This window comes from Phacochoerus africanus, chromosome 2 (assembly GCF_016906955.1).
Source record: "Phacochoerus africanus isolate WHEZ1 chromosome 2, ROS_Pafr_v1, whole genome shotgun sequence".
NCBI classification, from domain to species: domain Eukaryota; kingdom Metazoa; phylum Chordata; class Mammalia; order Artiodactyla; family Suidae; genus Phacochoerus; species Phacochoerus africanus.
In genome coordinates this window covers 182,164,037-182,178,722 of record NC_062545.1, presented here as the reverse complement: position 1 = coordinate 182,178,722, position 14,686 = coordinate 182,164,037, and the positions used below count along the sequence as shown (strand labels likewise).

At 37.9% G+C, this 14,686-nt stretch overlaps 2 protein-coding genes across 3 annotated transcripts in view; both read left to right on the top strand.

Annotated features, from left to right (window-relative positions):
• Positions 1-5,996, top strand: part of SOS2 (SOS Ras/Rho guanine nucleotide exchange factor 2) — a 107,796-nt gene extending 101,800 nt beyond the window's left edge. For both annotated transcript variants that reach the window (XM_047767274.1, XM_047767276.1), the window contains 2 exons: positions 2,756-2,865; positions 4,269-5,996. In XM_047767274.1, coding sequence (XP_047623230.1) covers positions 2,756-2,865; positions 4,269-4,778 — 620 coding nt within the window. In that variant the 3' untranslated portion in view covers positions 4,779-5,996. The remainder of the gene's footprint in view (positions 1-2,755; positions 2,866-4,268) is intronic.
• Positions 5,997-6,137: 141 nt separating this feature from the next.
• On the top strand, positions 6,138-13,959 carry VCPKMT (valosin containing protein lysine methyltransferase). The gene is made up of 6 exons (XM_047767285.1): positions 6,138-6,923; positions 7,021-7,131; positions 7,303-7,375; positions 8,640-8,759; positions 9,715-9,819; positions 12,915-13,959. Exons 1-6 carry the CDS (start codon positions 6,658-6,660, stop codon positions 12,927-12,929), a joined length of 690 nt encoding a protein of 229 aa, XP_047623241.1. The 5' UTR covers positions 6,138-6,657; the 3' UTR covers positions 12,930-13,959.
• Positions 13,960-14,686: the final 727 nt, after the last annotated feature.

Genomic DNA, 14,686 nt, shown 5'->3' with positions numbered 1-14,686 from the left:
TACTAAGGATTCAGTGGCAAACAACAAAGACAAAGCCTCCGCCTTTGTTAACACCAAATGCCAAAAAATTTTTGTGAAGAAAATGTATACATGAAGATCACATTGTTCATCCCACTCTCTTGGTTTTTTTCTACTTTACTTTTAGCTCCTTAGTTTCTCTTGCTGGGTCCTCTTCATTTTCCCAACCTATTAATATTGGAAGGCCCTAAGCCCCTGAATCTCTTTCTTCTCACTCACTTGGTGTCTCATTCAGTGTTGTATCATCTATATGATGATAATCCCCTAGTTTTTTTCTCTACCCTAAACCTCTTTCTTTACCTTGAGACTTATCTATTCAATGACCTATTCATTATCTCTATTTGGATATCATCCCCTCTAAAGTCGTCCCTCCCGTTGCCTCTTCTCAGTTGTAATCATATTTGTCTAATTTCTTAGGCCAGAAATATTAGAGTTTTCCTTTACTACTTTTTTTTTCTCTTACCCCAGATGTGATCCATGAGCAAGTCTTATTTACCTTCAAAATATATCCAAGACCTAACCTCTTAACTGCTACCGTCCTGGTCCGAGCAACCATAATCATTTACCTGGCTTATTATAGTAGCATCCTGACCTCCCACCTTCCACACTTCAGTCTGTTTTCAGTGCAGCAGATAGGTCTTTTTAGTATGTAGGTTAGAATTGTCACACCTATACTTAAAGCCAGTGGCTTACCATCTTTGAGTAAAAGCCAAAGTTCTTTCAAAAAGGACTCATAAAGTGCTATGCAGTTTGGCCTGCTTTGGTCTTTCAGACTTCATCACCTACTGTTCCCTCCCATCACTCACTCTGCTTCAGCTCTCTGGCCTCCTGAACAAAACACACTCCCACATCAGGACTTTTGCTCTTGCTATTCCTTCTGCTTAGAGTGCTCTTTACCCATCTGGCCTCATGGCATGCTCCCTCGTTCTTCAGGCTCTTGCTCAGGGTAACCTGAGTGAGTCTTCCCTAATTACCCTGTTTAAAATTATCCCCCCTTTCCTACCTAATAGTTGTTCCTTTATTATAGCAGTTATGCTTTTCCTTAATTATCTTATTCTTTCTTATCAACCTAGAATGTAAGCTCCATTATGACATGAATTTTTGCTTCTTGTTCCCTACATATTACTAGTGGCAGGCACTATAGCAGAGTCCCAATAAGTATTTGTTGAATGGATGGATGAATGAATGGTAAAATATTGAAAGTAACTTACACAGCTACCTAACATTACAGAAATTGTGTGCTAAAATGACTTTCACTAGTTTGGAATACTGAAGTTATTTTAAATGTTCACAAGACTTTTATAATCTTGTGGAGAAAGCCTATTTAATAAAAAATAAAGTTGAAGTTCACACTTGAACAAGGGTTATTGAGTGCCTTCTATGGAGAAACATATGTAGTGATTAAGTGGTCTGACTGTGGAGTCAGGCTTAGATTCAGAAATGTTTGTAGCTGTCCCACTATCATTATGATATTTTCTATTTCCACAAGTGTATGTGCTTCTGTTAAGGAAGAGAAGACTCAACTCAGTCTGCCTTAAATACTAAGAAAGTATTCTAACTCAGGTAATTGGAACTCTGGAGGAAGACTTCTTTAAGTCTGGTTGATTCATTGGTTCCATGATATTAAAGACCAGGTTTCTTTCTGACTCTTCATTGTTTTATCCAGGTTATCAGCTTTATCTAAAGCTGTGTTTCCTCAGGATCGTAAGAGTGGTGGCAGGAGCAATAAAGATTATGTACTTCTTTGTTCAGTCAAGTAAGAAAGAAGAGGGAGGTACAGAGAAAGACTGACAGACTTCTGAAAGAGCAAGGAACTTCCTTTTCAGTAGCTTCTAGCAAACCTCCTTTCAGATTTCAGTAGTCTGAATTAGGTTATATGCCCATAGCTAAACCAATTACTCTGGCTGAGGGAATGCTAATCAGGCCCCATCTCTGGAGTTAAGGGGTAAGGTCAGCTTTTCAATGAAGCACATGACTGCATGCATGAAAGAGAGGTAAATAAACATCTGATCATGTTAGGAAAGTGAGAGAGTGGGTCCTTTGTCCGCTTGACTGGAATTGGAGTACTCTGCTGGAATTGGCTGACTAAATCATATGGGATGGATTCATCATCATCAAAAGGAGTTCTCCAGGTTCAGGCATGGCCAAAAAAAAAGTTCTTATTCTTTGTCTGATTGGTATATTTAGGGGTGATATTTCCTCTAATGCTTTTATTGTTTGGTAAATTTCCTTTAATGTGGTTGTATATTATCCGTGACAGACTTGCAAAGAGAAAAGTTCTGTGATACAACCCTACCCTATGGAAGGTTTTATTACCTGTATAGAAATGTATCTAATAAGAGCTGCTTCAGAAATGCATGGTCTCCCTTTATGAATGATCTTTCTCTGGGATTTACTACAGTTTATATAGACAAATATACTTATTGTGTCTGTTTTAGATTATAAAAAGATTTGGATCTTAATTAAATAGTGTATCTTCATTTAGCTTAGTACCTAACATGCACTACCACTGTGCTGGATGCTACAGACATGAAAATAAGTACACACTGCCCTCAAAAAGCAAGCCTTCAGCTTAATGGAGAGGATGGCTAAACCAACAGTCAGCTGCAATACAGCCTGACTGAGGCCATAGCAGAGGTTGGCCATAGTGGAGGTTGGTTGATCAAAGATTGAAATAAAGTTTTGTCTTATAACTGGTTTGTGAATTGTGGTTAAACTAATCTTTTTTTACCTCCAGAGTCTTTCTTCAGTTCATGTGGTAGTTTACATAAACTAAGTGAAGAGCCACTGATTCCTCCTCCGCTTCCTCCTCGAAAAAAGTTTGATCATGATGCTTCAAATTCCAAGGTAGTCAACAGGACTTAGGTTTGCCTTAACTTAATCAAAGCTGTGAATCCTCAGAACTTGCTTGTTCTTATAAAGAGTCTGTCGATTATACTTTGGCCACCCTTTATGGTTTTTAAACATTTAGGTTGTTTTATTTTAAAAATACTTTAAATAATTGTTTAATCCTCATAATACTCTTTCTTAAAAAGAAGCTGGGAAGATTCACAGATACTCAGAAGTACATTTATTTCTGATAGATGGAAAGAATTTTAGTATTCAGAGCGTTCTCCAAACTTTAGTCTGACCGGAAGTACCTGAAAGGCTTGTTAAAACCAGACGGCCAGAGTTTCTGATTCAGTAGATCTGGGGCTCAAGAATTTGCATTTCTTTCTTTTTTTTTTTTTTTTTTTTTTTGCTTTTTAGGGCCTCACTTACAGCATATTGAGGTTCCCAGGCTAGGGGTCTAATCGGACCTACAGCTGCCGGCCACAGCAGTGCAGGATCCGAGCCATGTCTGTGACCTACACCACAGCTCATGGCAGTGCCAGATCTTTAACCCACTGAATGAGGCCTCATGGTTACTAGTCGGATTTGTTTCCACTGAGCCACCATGGGAATTCCTGCATTTCTAACAAGTTCCCTTCTAGTGCTGATGCTGTTGATCCCTGGATCATATCATATTTTAAGAACTCCCACTTTGGAATTCCTGTCATGGCTCTGTGGTTAACGAACCTGACTAGGAACCATGAGGTTGTGAGTTGGATCCTTGGCCTTGCTCAGTGGGTTAAGGATCCGGCATTGCCATGAGCTGTGGTATAGGTTGCAGACGCAGCTCTCAAATCCCGCATTGCTATGGATGTGGCATAGGCCAGTGGCTACAGCTCTGATTGGACCCCTAGCCTGGTAACTTCCATATGCCGCGAGTACAGCCATAAAAAGAAAAAAAGAAAAACAACCAAAAAACTCCCACTTTCAGCCTCCCTGAGGATAGTAGAAGTCAGTGACCAAAAACTAGAATTTGGTATATTAAGATATTTTTCATATACCAAATAAGGTATATTTGGATACATATTAAGTCCTCTTGATATCATGTCCTTTCATGTCTAAAAAGCTATGTATTCTTTTCACTCACTTGCCCATTATTATAATTAAAATACATAAACTTATAAACTGTGTATGCAAAACAAGGTAATCTGAGGCTTTATGTTCTAAGATTTCAGTTAAAACATCTCATATATAAAAATAGTAAACTGAGCCTTGAGTGAGGCTGGGAGTAATTTATTCACAAATCTGAACATTAAACCAGATTAATGTATTTTGGACTTTCTAGATTTAACTTACAAGAATTTTTCAATCTTTTTAAGACTTTTTCTCACGAATTTTTCAGGAGAACAGAAGTATAATTTAATATTTTTGTTTTTGAGGGAAATATGAAATCTGATGATGACCCCCCTGCTATTCCACCAAGACAACCTCCTCCTCCAAAGGTAAAACCCAGAGTTCCTGCTCCTACTGGTGTGTTTGACGGACCTCTGCCTAGTCCACCTCTACCACCGCCAAGAGATCCTCTTCCTGATACCCCTCCACCGGTTCCCCTTCGGCCTCCAGAACACTTTATAAACTGTCCATTTACTCTCCAGCCACCTCCACTGGGACATCTTCACAGAGATCCAGACTGGTTCAGAGATGTTAGTATGTGTCCAAATTCTCCAAACACTCCTCCAAGCACACCATCTCCGAGAGTACCACGTCGATGCTATGTGCTCAGTTCTAGTCAAAATAATCTCGCTCATCCTCAAGCCCCCCCTATTCCACCAAGGCAGAATTCAAGCCCTCACCTACCAAAACTGCCACCAAAGACTTATAAACGGGAGCTTTCGCACCCCCCATTGTATAGACTGCCTTTGCTAGAAAATGCAGAAACTCCTCAATGACCTTAGCCATATGTAGTCATTGACACTGGAATGGTATTTGTAAAGTTTTTTTTTTAATTTATTCAAAAATGCATAGTATTTTAGTACTTTTTAAAAATAATGCTCTTACAAAAATGCTACTGATCAAATAAGCTTTTAAAAATTGGAAAAATGAAAATACAGAAGTCCTTTACCATTATCCTCAGGTGATCAGTAGCATTGCCTTGTCTTAGATCCTCAGTGCTGCCAAAAGGCCAGTATAAAGAAATTATATTTGCACTGTAGACTCTGCTAAAATATGGTTTAAAGTGATAATTGATTGCACTGAAAGGGGATAGTGCATTTGTGGAATTTTTCAAATTTGAGTAATAGATGACTTTTTAAGGCAGTGAATTTACACACGTATGGGGGGGTGAGTGATACTGATTTTTTAAGCCTCTTTGACCATCTTCTAGTTTTTACATCTAGTTTTTACATTTAGGAAAATTGTGAATAACACCCACTGTTCTTAAACTCTTTAATGCCATGTCTTAAATGCCAGAATTTGCTGCTGAAGACAAAAATGAAAAAGAAAATGAAAATAATAGAATGCACTGTGTTTATTATTTTGTCAAAATGTAAACAGACTACCTAACCCAATCATAGAGGGAAAAAGGGCATATATCTTATACAGATGTGCCTTTTTGTTTTTGCAGACTATGGTGTCTTTAGCTAACGAGTTGCCTATTGTTTTGGGATGTAAAGTTAATATGCCATATATGTACAGTTTTGTTTATATTGTATATTTAAAGACAGTGCTAATAATGTATATAAGTTTATGTGACTTAAGGCCTATAATACAGTCTGCTACTTTACTAATTCATGAATTCAGAGGACAAGTTTCTTATGGCCTAGGAACCAACTGCATTGCCTTGAAAACCTAGTAACTTTCCCTGTAAATCCTGTGTTAATAAAATTTTTTAAAATATTTTTTTAGATTGGTAATATTTAAACCAGCATATACTTAAAGCTTTATTAAACTTTTTAATCAGAAAAGTGAGTAAAACTTTTATTTGCCATTTGATTTGGACTCCTTCCCTCAAAGTGATGAAAAAGTGTGTTTTGCTCTCAGTGCCACAGCAGCAGTTGTAAAGTAGTTAAAAGCCACGTTGTTTATTTACTGGTCAATGGCCTTTTACTGTGCTTTGTATCAGAGTTTCTAACAAGATTAATAAATCACCCCAGTCTTAATTTTTTAAAGACTTTTAAAATATGTGTTTTCATTATATGGAACAAGGGGGTAAGATTGTTGAGTTCTGTAGAAATAAATTATTTTCCCTATTTTGTGCAATTAAAATTCCATAATCCTAAAGAATTCAAGTGATGTAAACTTTGGAGGGATAACTTTACCTTCACTGTTAAATGCAATCAAGATTCCTGCGAGTATTTTGACGCATTCAGATGAAAAATTAGCATGTTAGAAAATCTTATCCTCCTAAATTTAAAATTAGTAGGATGATAGCTGCTATCCTCGGTAGAATCTTGGAAGCTGCCTGGATTTAAGGCCGGCAAATGCTGTGTGAATCAGTCTCCAACCAGGTAAAAATACTCAGGTTGGCTTTTTTTTTTTAAGAGCAGATTATAATACTAGCTTTGTCCGGAAAATTGATCTAAACTGTCAGTTCTTGAAGCCAGACTTGAAATTTTGGGAAGAACGTGTCAGTTCCGCTCCTAGGGGAAGCCCTGGTCATGGGGTAGGCACGCTGGTGGAGCCTTGCCTTCCGGGCTTTCTGCCTTCGCGCATGCGCTCTGGCGCCAACACCTCCGCCAGGAGAAGCGGGGCCCCAAGCAAGTCCAGGAGCGGGGCTGTGCGCATGGTTGTGACGTCACCGCGTGCGCCACATCTTGTTGCCAGGCAGCGATGGCGGCTACTCTGGAGTCATCCGAGGAGGACACGCTGCTGAACTTTGTGCGAGTTTTGGAGAAGCGAGATGGCACGGTGTTACGACTGCAGCAGTATGGCTCCGGCGGCGTGGGTTGCGTTGTTTGGGACGCTGCCATTGTCCTTTCTAAATACCTGGAAACGCCCGGGTTTTCCGGCGATGGGGCCCACACTCTGAGCCAGCGGTCGGTGCTGGAGCTGGGCTCTGGCACCGGGGCGGTGGGGCTCATGGCTGCTACCCTCGGGTAAGAGCTGGCGGGAAGGGACGGCGCTTTGTTGGAGAAACCGCCATTACTGGCTTCCCAACCTTGTGCCTCTACCTCAATCAATGTTATTTTATAGGGCAGATGTCATAGTCACCGATCTTGAGGAATTGCAGGACTTACTGAAGATGAATATTAATATGAACAAGCATCTTGTCACTGGTTCTATTCAAGCCAAGGTACTGAAATGGTTTGTATGGCCTTTAAGATTTTTTTAGATAACGATTTGTAGTTTGCTTTAAATTGTGTTTCACTGTAAGTACGGTTAATTCGAAGGGAATTTTCTGGGTCTTGTTTATAAAACAAGAATATTTTAAGTTATTAAAGCAACAGTGAAAAATATTTGGTTGACATTTTTAAGGGGGGAAGAAATAGAAGACTTTCCTTCTCCACCAGACTACATACTGATGGCTGACTGCATATACTACGAAGAGGTGAGTAATGAGTGAAATTTCTTCGTTTAGAGGTCGGATACACCGTTTTCCATGGGTTCTAAAGCACACATGTCTAAGCATTTTTACATATTTTAATGCAAATTTATTCTGTAATTGATGACACAGTAAAGAAAAAATAAAAGTCACCACGGACTACACTTACATACTCATGATTTTAACATAGAGGCCCATGAAGCATTTTGAGAAAAGTGTTACATGCATTTTACTAGAGGCTTCTATAAAATTTTTAAAGGATTTTGCCTTTTGGATCTCCTATGTAAGGCTAAGATTTTTTATTTTTATTTTTTTTATTTAGCTGTTCCAAGTAAATTTAATATGACATTAGTGATTTTAACTGTTAAGTTGTATTGTAAAGAATTCATTGTTCTGTGGCAAGATGTATTACATTTATAGGATTTTTTTTTAAAATATCAGTTTGTATATATTGTAGACATCACTCATTTTTTAAGTAATGGGCATTGAGCCAACATGTTCAAATTAGGGTCAGAATTGTAGGGAAATTATCGATTGTTAAATTAAAGAAAAATTTTTTTGTTTTGTTTTTAGTGGCCCCACCTGCAGCATATTGAAGTTCCCAGGCTAGGAGTCAAACTGGAGATGCAGCTGCCAACCTACACCACAGGCACAGCAGTGCCAGATCCGAGCCACATCTTTGATCTGCGCCGTAGCTTGTGACAATGCCAGATTCTTAACCCACTGAGTGAGGCCAGGGCTTGAACCCACATCCTCACAGAGACAATATCAGGTCCTTAACCTGCTGAGCCACAAAGGGAACTCTAGTAAATACAGTTTTTAAGAGTGCAGTTAGGAGTTCCCATCACGGCTCAGTGGTTAACGAACCCCACTAGTATCCATGAGGATGCAGGTTCTATCCCTGGCCTTGCTCAGTGAGTTAAGGATCTGGTGTTGCCGGGAGCTGTGGTGTAGGTTGCAGACAAGGCTCAGATCCTGAGTTGCTGTGGCTGTGGTGTGGGTCGGCAGCTACAGCTCAGATTTGACTCCCAACCTGGGAGCCTCTATATGCCGCATAAAGACAAAAAAAAAAAAAACTGTATAGTTAATTCCATTTGTTTAACCATGGGTACTCTAAAATTCAGTCACTTGCATCCTTTCTCTGAAAACTGAAATTGATACAATTGGATAAATTGTAGAGGAGTTATAATTACCCCTCCACTTCCCCTACCCCTTTTAAAGTAAATATAAATTTTTAAAAGGCATAAATATTATATTCCTTTTTGAGCAGTCTTTGGAGCCGCTTGTGAAAACCCTAAAAGATCTCAGTGGATCCGATACTTGTATTATATGTTGTTACGAACAACGAACAATGGGAAAAAATCCAGAAATTGAGAAAAAGTATTTTGAGGTGAGTATTCTACTAGTTCTATCTTTGTAGCGATTACCCTTCAGAGAGGTTATATGTGATTTTGTGTTCAGGTATATTGTGGTAATTTTGAGTAGGGTTCATACTGTTTGTATGAACCCAATGAGAGGATTCTTCATAGCACATTGTTCTAATAACCCTCCCTCCCCATTTCTCACCTTTTCTGACCTTTTATTTTTCTTTTCTAATTTGTTGGTCTTGTATCTGTAAAACAATGTAAAATAATAAGGCCACACCTTTGTCTTTCCAGAGAAAGTTTTCAGGATTTCTTTATTAAACATGATGTTGGCTTTTGGGAACATATTACTGATGTCTATGTACTTTTTTGGAGACTACATCATAGAAACATGACAGATGTTATGTTGTTATTTCAGTGTTTTCCACTGTATTTTTATGATAGCTTTACCCAAGATATTATACCTCTTGGGGTTTTTCTTTCCTTTTTTTTTCTTTTGAATTAAAGGCCCATAGGAAGTTGCAGAAGTAGTATATAGAGTCCCATTTATCTTTTACTCATCTTCCTCCAGTTGTCACTCAAACCCTTTTTATGGGCAAAAATCCATCATATTACAAGTGACTCCTTTTAAGGGTCCATGTTTATAGTCCTGCAGTTTTATCCTGTGAGAGAATTACTTTGGGTAAAGTGACTCTTCATGACTCTACCTCATATTATATGGTGAAATGGATTTTTATTCTCATGTTTTTCTTAAATATGAAGAATGTTCATGAATTTTTGAAACAGTATATAATTTTAACTTTTTATTATTAGTTTCAATTGAGTTATAACATGGAAAATGCACATGTATCAAGTGCTTAGCTCAGTTTTTCATGTGCTCCTCCTCACTCGGTACTCCAAAGGTAACCACCCTTCTGATTTCTAGCACCACAAGATAGTTTATGTTATTGAATTTGAAATTTATCTCTTTTAAATTTATAGCTCCTTCAATTAGACTTTGACTTTGAAAAAATTCCTTTGGAAAAACATGATGAAGAATATCGAAGTGAAGATATTCACATTTTATACATCAGAAAGAAAAAATCGGTAAATACATTTTCGGCTCTTCATCCTCTGAGAAGATTTCATATGCTAGATGCTGTCTCTGAGTTTATGTGTGATCTAGATGTTAATTTTCTTGTTTTTTCCTTTTTCTTTCTTTCTTTTTTTTTTTTAAAGGCCATACCTGCGGCACATGGAAGTTCCCAGGCTAGGGGTTGAATTGGAGTTAGAGCTGCTGGCCTACACCACAGCTCACTGCAATGCCAGATCCTTAATCCAATGAGCAGGACCAGGGATTGAACCTGCATCCGCATGGATACCAGTTCGGTTTGTTACTGCTAGCCACAGTCGGAAATTCCCTCGATGTTAATTTTCATGTGGGGAAATAGCTATGATGATTCCCTGAACTCAGGCACTAAGTCTCAGGGTTAAGATTGCCTAACCTACCTGGCTTTAGGTTCTACCTTTAAAATAAGGCAGCCCTGTTTTGCCCTTTTCAGCTGTAAATTATATATACAGCTTTCTAATTGAGCATTACCTTAGACAAGTGACTTAGCTATTTATAAGTTTTTGTTATCTCTTAGAGGTTTTAAAATACCACTTCTGACCTTTGTGAACTTTATCCAACCAGATTTTTTTGTTTTGGTTTGGTTTTTTGTTTTCTTGCCTTTTCTAGGGCCTCACCCGTGGCATTTGGAGGTTCCCAGGCTAGGGGTCTAACTGGAGCTATAGTTGCTGCCTACACCACGGCCACAGCAACTCGGCATCCAAGCCATGTTTGTGACCTACACCACAGCTCATGGCAACATCGGATCCTTAACCCACTGAACAAGGCCAGGGATTGAACCTGCAACCTCGTGGTTCCTAGTCGGTTCGTTAACCACTGAGCCACGATGGAAACTCCTCCAACCAGATTTTTTAATGGTCAGAGTAAACTATAACAAGCAGATTTGTCCAGTAAAGAAAAATGTACTCAGTTAAATAGAATTAATATGTCCCCCTTTTTGGTTGCTTCCTGTTATAGTAATTACATTTTATGCATGTTATATCTCTGATGCCTAGAGTTTGAAGCTGAAAGAATTTTATCTCCATTTTTGTATCCTAGCACTTCCTGTATATGTGACTGGTATAAGGCAGGGACAAGAACAATTTTATGAATTGAGAGTGCTAAATTTAATAAGTTCCGCTTGTTTCTATTATCTTTCCTTTGGTTGAATTTGTTTGTGATGAAATTTTCTGATTATGTGAATTCTAGCCAAAAGCAAACAATGTGTAATTTTGGGAATAAAGATTAGATACTGGAACTCAAAGGAACGAAGAGCTGTGGGATTAGTAATTCAAGTCGGCCATTATGTGGCATAGTGCTAGAGATAAAAAGATAAATTTAAAATGTTTCATGTCTTAAAAGAGTCAGTTTTAGCTGAAGCTGTTGTGTAGTTTTAAAAGTTGCAATTTTTTTTTTTTGAGGCATAAAGATTTTATTTTTCCTAAAAACGAAGGCTTTTTTTTTTCTTGCAAAGAGTAATTTACTTTTTTAAAAACAATATAATTTACATATCATAAAGTTTACCTTTTGAGGAGTTCCCCTGTGGAACTGTGGGTTAATAATCTGGCTTGACTCTGAGGAGATGCGGTTTGATTCCTGGCCCAACACATTGGCTTAAGGATCCAGTGTTGCTGCAGCTGTGGCATAGGTTGTAGCTCTGGTTCAGATTTGATCCCTGGCCCAGGAATTTGAGGGTGCAGCTGAAAAAGGGAAAAAAGGGTTTACTCTTTTAAAAAAGTTTACACTTCAGTAAATTGGGCAGCCATTAGCACTTTTTTTTTTTTTTTGTCCTTTGTTTCTTTAGGGCCGAACCTGCAGCATATGGAGGTTCCCAGGAGCTACAGCTGCTGGTCTATGCCACAGCCACAGCAATGTGGGATCTGAGCCGTGTCTGACCTACACCACAGCTCACAGCAACACTGGATCCTTAACCCACTGATTGAGGCCAGGGATTGAACCCGCAACCTCATGGTTCCTAGTCAGATTCATTTCCACTGCGCTATGACGGGAACTCCCCATTAGCACTTTTTAATTTTAAACATTTTCATCACGCCAAAAAGAAACTCCATACCTGTTAGCAGTTACTTCCTTTTCCTTTTTTAGTTGAGTAATATTCTTTTGTATGGATTTACCTCATCTTATCCATCCATTCATCAGTTCATGGGCAGTTTCCATTGTTTCTACTTTTTGGCTCTCATGAATAATGCTGCTCTGAATATTCATGTAAAATTTTTTTGTGTGATACATTTTCAAATCTCTTGGGTTTATATATATATACCTAGAATAGAATTGCTAGCTTACAAGGGAACTCTACTTTTAACTTACTGAGGAATTGCCAAACTATTCCAAAGCTGCTATACACATTCTGTTCCCATCAGCAATGTCTCAGGGTTCCAGTTGCTTCATATCCTCATTAACATTGATCATCATCCATCTTTTTTATTGTAGTTAACCTTAGTAGGTACTAAGTGGTAATCTCATTGTTTTTATTTCTCTAATGGCTAATAATGTTGAGTACCTTTTCACGTACTTATTGGTCACTTGTACATTTTTACCAAAAGCCTTTGCCTATTTTTTTTTTTTTTTTGCCACACCTATGGCATGTGCAAGTTTCTGAGCCAGGAACTGAACCTGTGCTATAGCTCTAACCAGAACCAAAGCAGTGACAATGCCAGATTTTAACCTGCTGAGCCACGGGGGTATGTCATCCCTTGCCTGTTTTCAGACTGGGTTATTTATCTTTTCAGTGTTGAGTAGTAAGCATTCTTTATGTATTCTGGATACTAGACCCTTATCAGATACACGACTTCCAAATGCTTTCTCTCATTCTGTGGCTTTTCCTTTTATTTTCTTTATTATCTGTCCTTTGAAGCATAGAGCTTTTTGATTTTGATGTTGTCCAGTGTATCTGTTTCTTCTTTTGTTGCTCATACTTTACCATTAGCAAAGAAACATTTCTAAACACATTGCGTGGCTGTTTTTGAATTGCATTTAGCCATTACTTGGCATATTACCTAATATTAAGTACCCAGTAAATGCTTAATCTGTGATTAAAAAAAATTAATCTTTTAAAGTTTCCATCTTTTTCTTATAGAAATTTCCATCATGAAATCTTCTGGTAAGCAAACGATTTGAATGGAGCATGTGAATACAACATGGGAAGATTGTGTTTACAGATTTTTCCAGCATGTCCTTAGGGATCTGATACATAGACAACCACCATGGGCTGCCTGCAATACGAAAGATGACTGCCTGCCTGCCTGCCTACCAGTGGGACTGAAATAGCTCAGCATCAAGTTCTGTTTAAAAGAAACATTGTGTGTCAGCCACTCCTCAAATAAAAATAGGTATTGAGGTTAGCCTAAAGTCTGCCAGAAATCAACAGTGAAATAGCATGGTTGACTTGGCATATTTTCAGGAAACTAGAGATAAGTTGATCCAGTTTCTGAAGAGAGGTATCTAGTACTATTTAATAATGTTTAAATTCAAATCAGTAAATTTTAGTTTGTCTTCAAAATAAATTTAAAAGAATGTTTTCAAACATGTATACAATGCTTTTTATCAACGTGTCTTCCACTTCATTGCTTTTAAGATAGCTTTAATATTTAAGTGTTCTTTTACTTAAAAAAAAAAAAAAAAACCATTTTGGCCAAAGTTCTTTTCCTTTCCTCCACCATACATGTCTATGTGAGTTAGTAAATTATACTGTAGTCAGTTGGAAAAGATGAAAATAAGAAATCAGGAGATTGAGAGGGAGGAGACAGTATCTTTACAAAATTTTTTATTTGAGAATAAAAAGCCCATCTTCAGGCTCTTGCACTTTTGTGGCTTATGCACTTTTTCTCATGTATACCTTCCAGGAAAATGTGGCCAAAATCACTAGTGTTAACTTGTGTATGTGAAACCGAGAAAGGTTTTTAAGTAACTACAAGTGTAATTCTTATACATTTACCAAATGATTTTGATTCTGTTTAGTCCGTTTTATGTTCTCGTGATAATCATCTGTTCACAGACTGATCTATCAAGATTTCAGTAAGAGTGGTTCCAAAGCATAATAATAACCAGATGGAATTCTGATACTTACAGGCATTAGTGCTAGGTGGCACATACTATGTGTTAAAATAAACATTGTTTCTTGAGATCCTGTGACTTTGTGAATATTTCAGAAATAGCTTTGGAGAAAATGAACATTTAAAGCAAGTGACTGCTCTTCAGAAAGAGCAAAGCAGCCCTACTTAGAGAAATTAAAAGTTAACATCAAGAGAACAGCTTTTTTCCTTCAAGCTTGCTTCAATCTTTAAAATTTGTTCTGCTGGGGGCTTTTTGTTGTTGTTGTTTTTAGTTTTTGGTTTTTTGTTTGTTTTTCAAACTGCCTTTAGCTTTTGACAAAGCGGCATATTACTAAGCAGTTAGTGTAACCTGAGTATATGATACTGTTAGTTACAGATAATGTCAGGTATTATTAGTGAAGTCTTAGAACAAATGATTACTGTCTAGCTTGTTTCATAACAGAACTTGCAAGAAATTAGTTTGACATTGACCAGCTATAGTAGTCCATTCAGATTCCTCGGATCCCTTTCATTCTCCTCCCCTTTTCACTGTACTTCTAAAATGCAGAACCTGAAGGTCTTTGGCCTGGAGTGCCTCTTGACTTTCCTGCAGTGAATGCCCAGCCCCTTCACTTTGACAGGAGCACCTTATACTTCAAAACTCAGTGGAGGAGTTGGGCTGAGGTCAGCCTCTGTGCACAGTCACTTGCATGCATGCATCACCGTTGTTTCTGGGGAATTGACTTTGAATGCTGACTATAGAATTAAGTAATCTCTAACAAAGTCAAGTGTAACTTTTTTCTTATTCTGGAATTAG